We start from the raw sequence: 9,702 nt of genomic DNA, 5'->3' as shown, positions 1-9,702 counted from the left end.
AAAAAAAAAAAAAAAAAAAAGGACAGAGCTCATCCAAGCTGACTTGGGTGAAGCCCAAGGGAGGTTGGCAGGCATCTGACTGAGGGCAGGGGTTGTGCCACACATGGGCCAAGGAGCCGCTGGGGTGGAAGTGAGTCCTTGCTTCACCCTTGGGGGTAGGATGGGACAGCATCTCCTCCTTTTCCTACCAGGGGCCTGAGGTTGAGACCAAGTCCTTCTGAGGTCTCCAGTCCCAAGGGAGAGGTCAGGACAAGAGAGAGTTGGCAGCTCCTTGGAGGCCCTGGCCTGAGTAGAGGAGGGGCTGGGGAAGATGAGGCACCCAGGACCCTGCTCCTTTCCTTCCCATCCTGGAGGGTAGATCCCAGGACCCACGACTCACACTTGAGGAGGGTCTTCCTGTCCACAGCTGTGGGCAGCACCTCATAGGAGCTCATCTTAATGCCTAGGGGAGATGGAGGGGCTTTGCTGAGGACATTCTCATAGCCCCATATCCTCCTGGAGAGAGGCATGGGCATCCAGGGGGCTGTTGCACCTGGGGATGGTGTACACAGCAGGCAGGGCTCTCCCAGTGCCCAGAACCCCAACCACTGCCCTGCAGGGCCATACCAGCCCCTGAAATGCAGGCCCCAGGCTGCCAGGGACTCACCCTTCAGAAGGAGCTGGTTGAGGAAGCTGAGGCCCACGTCCAGCATCCGGGTCCGGAGCTCAGCCAGGGTCTCTGGCAGCTGGGAGAAGCTCTGCATTTCCTCACAGTTGATGCCCATAAGGGGTTCCATGTGGGCTGAGAATTGCTTCAGCCTGGGGAACTCCTGGATGCAGGGAGGTGCCAGAGGTACCACCTGTTAGCCAGAGCCTAGGCAGATGCCAGGGGCCCAGAGGCCCCCCAAACCATGGACTGGTGGAGTGGAAGTTCCCCCTCTTCAAACCTGGCATCTCCTTTCCCTCCTCCCAGCTGTTTGGACATCAGAGGTCAGGGCTTTGCCAAGGGCTTGGGCACTGTGGCCTTTTGTGCATTATTAGGCAAAGGAGATTTTCAGAAAATGATGGGAGGATTTCTGCTGCGCCTTGAACTGCTTAGTAAAAGCCATTGCCAAATGCTTCCTATTGCGTGCAGGGGATAAGGTGAGCAGTCGCCCTAGACGTCTGCCCAGGGTGTGTTGGCAGCTTAAGAAAGGAAGCTGGGGCTGGGCGCAGTGGCTCATGCCTGTAATCCCAGCACTTTGAGATGCCAAGGCAGGCGGATCACCTGAGGTTGGGAGTTCGAGACCAGCCTGACCAACATGGAGAAATCTAGTCTCTACTGAAAATGCAAAATTAGCTGGGTGGGTGTGGTGGCGCATGCCTGTAATCCCAGCTACTTGAGAGGCTGAGGCAGGGAATCACTTGAACCTGGGAGGCAGAGGTTGTGGTGAACTGAGATCGTGCCGTTGCATTCCAGCCTGGGCAATAAGAGCGAGGCTCCGTCTCAAAAAAAAAAAAAAAAGAAAGGAAGCTGCAGTTCCCAACCACCACAGGTTCTGGGCAGCTCCAGGCCTCATCCAAAAACTGCTGCTCGGCCCCACCTGCTACTTACAGTAGCAGCATTCCAGGCTTTGGGGCCAGACCAGGACTGGGCAAGGAAAAGGCATTTCACAATTCTTTTTTCTTTTTTTGAGACAGGGTCTTCGTTTGTTGCCCAGGCTGCAGTCCAGTGGTGCAATCCTGGCTCCCTACAACCTCCACCTCCTGGGCTGGAAAAGGGGTTTCAATCCAGGCTATAGAGATTGTTCTGGCCTCACTTTCAGCTGTTATCCAGGGAAATCTGAAGAAACTTAGACTGTGTCAGATGCCTGGAATCCCATGTGGTCCAGGGAAACCAAGGCAAGAAAGTTGGGGTAAGGCTGAACGCTGAAGTGGAGAAAGACAAGGGTGTTGGTGCAAGCCCAAGACAGATGGCCTGGAATGGGGGGGCTCCCTAAGGCAGGGGATGGACACAGTGATGTACCCTGAAGGCTGATCCCTCATCCAAGGTCTGGGCCAGATCTGGTGTGTATGTGTGTGTGGTTTTTTTTTTTTTTTTTGAGTCTGAGTTTCACTCTTGTTGCCCAGGCTGGAGTGTAATAGCACAATCTTGGCCCACTGCAACCTCTGCCTCCCGGGTTCAAGTGATTCTCCTGCCTCAGCCTCCCGAGTAGCTGGGATTACAGGCACCTGCCACCATGCCTAGCTAATTTTTTATTTTAGTAGAGACAGGGTTTCACCATGTTGGCTAGGCTGGTCTTGAACTCCTGACCTCAGGTGATCTGCCCACCTCAGCCTCCCAAAGTGCTGGGATTACAGGTGTCAGTCACCATGCCCGGCCGAGATCTGGTGTTTGTGGGTGGAGGGAGAGTGGAGGCTGTGATGGGGCCTGAGCCAGAGGTTGCAGGGTGGGACCTTGCCTGCAGAAACTGCTGGTTGCTCTGGTTGATGAGCAGGGTGTGGAGCCAGATGCTGTCTCCCTTCAGCTTCTGGAGCCGGTTGTGGCTCTGCTGTATGGAGCTGCTCAGCTTCTCCAGGGCGGCTGCCTCCTCCTTCTCCATGAAATCCAAGATCCTCACCTGCAGCCGTTTGACCTCCTGGATGATCTCCGAGAAGCAGGTGTTCACCTCATGTCTCATTGTCTGGATCAGTTTCTGGGGGTTGGGGCGTATGTAGAGAGGCGTCTGTGAGTTCCAGTCCAGCACCCCCACTGTCACAGCCCGGAGCCTGCCTAGGCGTCCTGTCTCTGCCTGCCTGGTCCCATGCCATCCACTCCAAGTCCTAAGAGGTCTCTGCAGCCCAATGCAGGGTGCTGGGGAAGCCTGGGCCTGCAGTGGGGTGGGCCAACCTTACCGAGAGAAAGGCCACCCGGCCCTGGTGCTTCCGGCTGTCAGCAGTGATGATCAGCATCTGGTTCTCCACAGTGTCCTGGACTTTTTGAACCTCGACCTGGGGTGGGGGGTAGGGGGGAGAGGAGGAGGGGCCCCTGATTTAGAGAGGTGGCCTTGGAGAAGCCCTTCTGCAGATAAGCCCACGTCTGAGCCCAGAAGAGACATACCTTGTGCATTCATCTGCTCAGCTTCAATGACAATGAGAGAGCAGTGCTGGATGGCCCACAGTCCAGCCCTCTGCTTGGAGGGCTGCTCTCGCCCCCCTGAGCGCCCGTCTCTGTTTGAAGGAATCAGGTTATTTTCTCCTAACGTGATAATCATAGAGTTTCAGGCCATAGGAAAGGGTCTTGGAGAGCTCGGGAGGTGGTGGGGCCAGGAGGGGCTTAGCAGGTACACGGCCATGTGGGCTCCCTGGGGCAGTGCTGCCAGGCCCAAGCCCCACATAAGCCCTTAGTCTCCACCTATTCCAGCAACAGGCATTTTCACTGTTATAAAACAGTGCGATTCCAAGTGCTGTCCATGAACCACTGCTGGTCCTTAGCAAAATAAGAAGTTCACGCCAGGTTGTAAATCAGGGTAATCAATGTAGTCTGTCCTTCACTGACAAAAGTCTTTTTTTTTTTTTTTTTTTTAAATCAGAGTCTCGCTTTGTCTCCCAGGCTGGAGCACAGTGGTGCAATCTCAGCTCACTGACACGTCCGCCTCCCCGGCTCAAGCCATCTTTCCACCTCAGCCTCCTGACCACCACGCCAGGCTAATTTTTCTACTTTTTGTAGAGATGGAGTCTTGCCATGTTGCCAAGGCTGGTCTCAAACTCCTGAACTCAAGTGATTCTCCTGCCTTGGCCTCCCACAGTGCTGGGATTACAGGAGTGAGTCACCACGCCCAGCTGTTTTATAACATCTTGCAATGTAAAAAGTGTCGGCAGGGGCAATCCAGCACTTTGGGAGCCCGAGGCAGGTGGATCACGAGGGTAGGGGTTTGAGACCAGCCTGGCCAACATGATGAAACCCCGTCTCTACTAATAATACAAAAATTAGGCCAGGCGTGGTGACACGTGCCTATAATCCCAGCTACTCAGGAGGCTGAGGCAGGAGAATCGCTTGAAGTCAGGAGCTGGAGATTGCAGTGAGCCCAGATCACGCCACTGCCCTCTGGCCTGGGCAAAGGAGCGAGACTCCATCTCAAAAAAACAGAAAAGAAAAAAGAAAAACATGTCAGCCGGACGCAGTGGCTCATGCCTGTAATCCCAACACTTTGGGAGGCTGAGGCAGGCAGATCACGAGGTTAGGAGTTTGAGACCAGCCTGGCCAACATGAAGCCCCATTTCTACTAAAAATACAAAAATTAGCCAGGTGTGGTGATGCGTGCCTGTGATCCCAGTTACTCGGGAGGCTGAGGCAGGAGAATTGCTTGAACCTGGGAGGCAGAGGTTGCAGTGAGGAGAGATCGAGCCACTGTACTCCAGCCTGGGCGACAGAGCAATACAGGTATCGATCGACTTACGACCTATGCAATTTATGACCATTCGACTTTACGACCACAATTGCCAGCCATGACTGCTCGGCGTCTGGCAGCGCAAACGTTGCCCAGCTGGGCGTATGACTGTGCGGACCAGCTTCCGGCAGCACTACCATCTCTGCGTGCACCATTTCAACTGTTATCCCAGACTCGGTACAGCAATTTGTGTTTTGGATATTTTTCATCAAACCCCTCCCAATAAACTTCTTATACATGTCGAAGCAATGGACCCAAACATCGAACGATTTGCAAGGATTGAACGGATGGCCCACGATGTGTTTCGTCCGTATTGTGAAATTTATGAAGAAAAAAAGAAACATACAATTCAGACAAAGCTCACCATGTTTATGAAAAAACCAACTCCGGTAACCCCAACTGCTGCCTCAGATGACGACATCAACGATCCGCAGCCAAGCACCAGCGGCCAATAAAATGTTTCGTACATGTTTATATATTTTGATATGTTTTGCAACTGGGAAAATGTTTCCTATGGTATTTTTTACACCTGTATTTTGTATTTTTGTATGCACGTGTATTTTGTAATTTTGTATGTTTTACAAATATTAAACCAGTTGTACAGGTAATGCAGTGTTTTACTTAAACCTGACGAATGTAAAAATAAGAAACAAAATGGTGTAGAGATGACACAAATGGCATAAAATGAACAAAGAAAATTATGATAAAATATGACTTAAAGATTTTTATAACATCATTTCACAGTACTGTACATATAGCCTACTCAACTTACGACCAAATTGTGTTACGACTGGTCTGTCGGAACCAATCGTGGTTGTAAGTCGAGCACTAGCTGTATACTGACACGGAAACACGCGCACACACACACACACACACACACACACACACACATAAAGAAAAGAAAAAAATGTCAACCAAACTAATTCTGCTTAGTGAAGTTGGTTTATGTTCTGGCACAAGTTCCTTATCTTGCTATGAACCACTGACAGGCTATGTTAGATTAGCACTGTTAATGGAATATACATGATAGGAAATCTAAAATATAAGAATTCCACTATTAAAAAATACAGTCACAGAAACACTCAGAGTAGCAAAAAAAAAAAAAAAAAAAAAAAAAAAAAATGGCTGGGCACAGTGGTTCAGGCCTGCTGTAATCCCAGCACTTTGGGAGGCCGGAGCATGTGGATCACCTGAGGTCAGGAGTCCGAGACCAGCCTGCCCAACATGGCAAAACCCCATCTCTACTAAAAATAATAAAAATTAGCCAGGCATGGTGGTGGCCACCTGTAGTCTCAGGTACTTGGGAGGCTGAGTTGGAAGAATTGCTTCAACCCAGGAGGTGAGGTTGCAGTGAGCCGAGATTGCGCCACTGCACTCCAGCCTGGGCAACAAGAGCAAAACTCTCCAACAAAAACAAAACAAAAAACCATAAAACAATGTCCCTCCTGGGGTAGCTGTGAGCATTCACGTAGATGGTGAGTGGCAAGGCGTCAGAGCGTGGCACTGTTTCACCACTTAATCCGTCTCCACTGCGGGGTACAGGAGAGGAAACGGGCTGAGACAGGCAGAGCTCTGCAGCCGCCAAGGAGGCCTGGACCCAGGACACAGGCCCTCCCATCCTCCAAGGGACCGCTGGGCCAGGCCTCTACCCTGGTCCCCTGCCTCCCCTTCCTGTCTCCCCATCACCCTGCCCCTCCACTGCTCTTCTGCCTTCCATGGCTTCCCGGTGTCCTAGCCAGCAGACCCAGCACCCCCTCAACTTCCCATGTACCCCAGATCTCCAGTGTCCCCATCTGCCCGCCACAGCCCCCAACCCCGGTACCTGCTCTCACAAGCAAGGATGGTGAGACCCAGGCTGAGACGGAAGACGATCATGTGTCCGTGGAGTGGCAGCTCAGCCAGGGGAGCTGGGGGCAACGTGTGCCCGAGGGCCACAAGGCCCAGTGCGTGGGCCCGAAGGCGCCCAGTCACGTGGATGACCTGCTGGTGGTGGGCATGTTTGGAGGAGGGGCAGGGCAGGCCGTTAGGGGCAAGAGGATCATCACCAGGGCACTGGGCAGGCTTCCATCTGTCACCCACAGGTGCTGGGGAACTGACTGGGCAGTGTGTGACCCTCCCTCCAACCTGGTTCCCTAAGCCATCTGAGCCAGTGAAGCCACCATCCTGGTTCCCTCCATCACCCTCAGGTCGGGGACATGGCTGGCTAGAACGCAGGAGCCTGACTGCTCACACCCACCTTGTACCCCGAGGCCTTGACGTGCAGCCCCCTCTTGGTGAGCGTGGATTTCATTCGGACAAAGAAGGAGCGCTCCTGGACCAGGGAGGAGGGGGGCACCTTGGTGAGGCTGGCCTCTGGGACGGAGAGTGAAGGAAGGTTATGGGGTCCTGAAGAGGAAACACACAGGCCACCCCAACCCCTGCAGAGCCAGCTGGACATAGACACAAGATGCCCACGGGGCCACGGCCGCACTCAGAGGCATGCCTGATGATTTTACAAGCTCACAGGGATACTACGTGGGTTCCCCTATGTGGCAGTCATTGAGTTTTNTTTTTTTTTTTTTTTTTTTTTTTTTTTTTTTTTTTTTTTTTTTTTTTTTTTTTTTTTTTTTTTTTTTTTTTTTTTTTTTTTTTTAATAGAGATGGGGTTTCACCATCTTGGCCAGGCTCGTCTTGAACTCCTGACCTTGTGATCCACCCATCTCGGCCTCCCACAGTGCTGGGATTACAGGCGTGAGCCACCGCGCCTGGCCAGCTGCTTGATTTTCTTCCAAGGAAACATGAAAGACCCCGAGAACTGAGAGTCCCCCACCTCCTCCCACCTCACCTCCTTGTGGGCGCGCTCCTCCTCCAGCGAGGTGACGTCATGGTTCTTGTGCTCTTCCAGTAGACAGACCCCACACACGCAGCAGCCTTCCGTGCGACAGTACATCTGCCGCAGACTGTGGTGCTTCCGGCACAAGCAGTTCTTGAGATCCCACACGGGCTCCAGCAGTTGGTGGTCCTTGAACATTTGGTCCTCGAAGTGGCTGCGCAGGTGTTTCTCGCACAGGGAGGCCACGCACTGCAGGCATGACTTGACAGATTTGAGCTTTGGGGTGGAACAGAAGTCGCAGGCCACGTCCTGGGACCGAGCCAGGGGCCACAAGGACCCTGAGGCCTGGCCCTTGGCCTGGATGAAGCTGGCCACCATCTCCCCCAGAATGACATTCTTACAGAGGCAGGGCCTGGAGGGGTAGCCCTCTCGGCACTGGGGGCAATAGAGCTTCTCACCCATGGCAGCCTGGTGGTTCCAGAAACCTTGGAGGCAGCTCATGCAGAAGTTGTGACCGCAGGTGATGGTGACCGGGTTGCAGAACACCTCTCGGCAAAAGGGACAGAGGAGTTGGTCCTCAAGCATGCGGAGATTGCTGTCGTTCCTCCTCGGGAGCTGGACTTGGGGAGGTCTCGAGGGCTGGACAGGGGGCTGCAGTGCTGGGCCTTGGTCCTCGTTCTGTAGTGGCCCTGGGAAGACAGAGCAAAGCCATGCAGAAGCCGAGACCAGGGCGGGGCGGGGGGCATTGAGGAAGTTCTCCAGTTCTCCTCTTAGTAGCAGCTGTCTGCCCATGGCAGGCAGGGACTGTGATTGACCAACCCACTTGGGGGACATAAATTGAAGATCGTGGGCTGGGTGCAGTGGCTCATGCCTGTAATCCCAGCACTTTGGGAGGCCGAGGCGGGCCGATCACCCGAGGTTAGGAGTTTGAGACCAGCCTGGCCAGCATGGTGAAACTCCGTCTCTACTAAAAATACAAAAATTAGCTAGGCACCTGTAATCCCAGCTACTCAGGAGGCTGGGGCAGGAGAATCGCTTGAGCCTGGGAGGTGGAGGCTGCAGGGAGCTGACATTGTGCCACTGCACTCCAGCCTGGGCCACAGAGCAAGACTCAGTTTTAAAAACAATAAAGACTGTTCTTCTTGTTCCAGTCCTGATTTCTGGAACATAAGAGTGCTGACAGGCAGAAGGAAGTTACCTTGTGACAAGGGGAAAGAGCTGCTTCCTTGGAGGAAGAGTTAGAAGCCTAAGTACTTACGGGAAACTCTCTGCATGTCAGGGAGAGCTGGATGCTTGGCTGCCCTGTGGCAACAGGAAAACGAACCTTGGGCACTCAGGCACCTGGCCCTTGTGCCAGCCCCACTCTCCAGATGCTGGGAGGGTCCCCATCAGTCCATTGTGCCCACACCCCAAGAGGTTTGCAACTTTTGGGGTCTGATAGCCGCCTCCTCACCTTTCCCTTTGGCTGATGTTTTGCTATCTCCCTATCCAGGCGTCTTCCCTCCTTGAAGGCTGCCTGCAGTTTTGCTCCCTGAGGTCATAATCCAAGCTTGACCAACCCCAGCATTCTGCTTGTGATGTCAGCAGGGCAGGGGGTGCCACTGGTCGGGCTGCGATGCTGATTTAGTCTGTCTCTCTAGGAGCAGTCTGTTGCAGAGCCTTTGTCCCAGGAGACAGAGTAGCTGCTGACAGTTGATTTAATCTCTCTGGATCATGGTTCTTCTTCCCTGCTCTCTTTCTTTCTTGTTTGTTTGCTTCTCTTTCTGTGAGATGGAGTCTCACTGTGTTGCCCAGGCTGGAGTACAGTGGCAGCTCACTGCAACCACTGCCTCCCAGGTTCAAGTGATTCTCCTGCTTCAGCCTCCTGAGTAGCTGGGATTACAGGTGTCCACCACCACGTCTGGCTAATTTTTTGTATTTTTAGTAGAGATGGGGTTTTACCATGTGGGCCAGGCTGGTCTCAAACTCCTGACCCCAAGTGATCTACCTGCCTCGGCTTCCCAAAGTGCTAGGATTACAGATGTGAGCCACCTTGCCGGGCCTGATTTTCAGCCTTTCTTACTTAGGAATACATACATTTTCCCTTTAAAGTATGGCTTTTGCTGCACCCCATAGTAAAGCAGCATTATCATTTTCACTAAATTAAAAACAGATTTTTTTTTTTTTTTTGAGACGGAGTCTTTCTCTGTTGCCCAGGCTGGAGTGCAGTGGCGCAATCTCGGCTCCCTTCAACGTCCCTCTCCTGAGTTCAAGCCATTCTCCTGCCTCAGCCTCCCGCCTCAGCCTCCCGAGTAGTTAGGACTACAGGTTCATACCACCATGTCCGGCTAATTTTTTGTATTTGTAGTAGAAATGGGGTTTCACTGTGTTAGCCAGGATGGTCTCAATCTCCTGACCTCGTGATCTGCCCGAGTCGGTCTCCCAAGGTGCTGGGATTACAGGTGTGAGCCACCACGCCCAGGCATTAAAAATATTTTCTTTTTTTTTTTTTTTTTTTTGAGA

At 52.8% G+C, this 9,702-nt stretch overlaps 1 protein-coding gene across 1 annotated transcript in view; it reads right to left on the bottom strand.

Moving 5' to 3' along the window:
- LOC108309394 (E3 ubiquitin/ISG15 ligase TRIM25-like) overlaps positions 1 to 9,332 on the bottom strand; it is a 12,863-nt gene extending 3,531 nt beyond the window's left edge. The window contains exons 1-7 of the mRNA XM_037741079.1: positions 9,277 to 9,332; positions 8,459 to 8,502; positions 7,213 to 7,889; positions 2,854 to 2,949; positions 2,421 to 2,654; positions 647 to 809; positions 380 to 442 (exon numbers count right to left, since the gene is read on the bottom strand). Coding sequence (XP_037597007.1) covers positions 380 to 442; positions 647 to 809; positions 2,421 to 2,654; positions 2,854 to 2,949; positions 7,213 to 7,889; positions 8,459 to 8,502; positions 9,277 to 9,332 — 1,333 coding nt within the window. The remainder of the gene's footprint in view (positions 1 to 379; positions 443 to 646; positions 810 to 2,420; positions 2,655 to 2,853; positions 2,950 to 7,212; positions 7,890 to 8,458; positions 8,503 to 9,276) is intronic.
- Between the last annotated feature and the right edge of the window lie 370 nt (positions 9,333 to 9,702).

Source organism: Cebus imitator, unplaced genomic scaffold (genome assembly GCF_001604975.1).
Source record: "Cebus imitator isolate Cc_AM_T3 unplaced genomic scaffold, Cebus_imitator-1.0 Scaffold93, whole genome shotgun sequence".
NCBI lineage: Eukaryota > Metazoa > Chordata > Mammalia > Primates > Cebidae > Cebus > Cebus imitator.
This window is presented reverse-complemented; position numbering and strand designations above follow the sequence as displayed.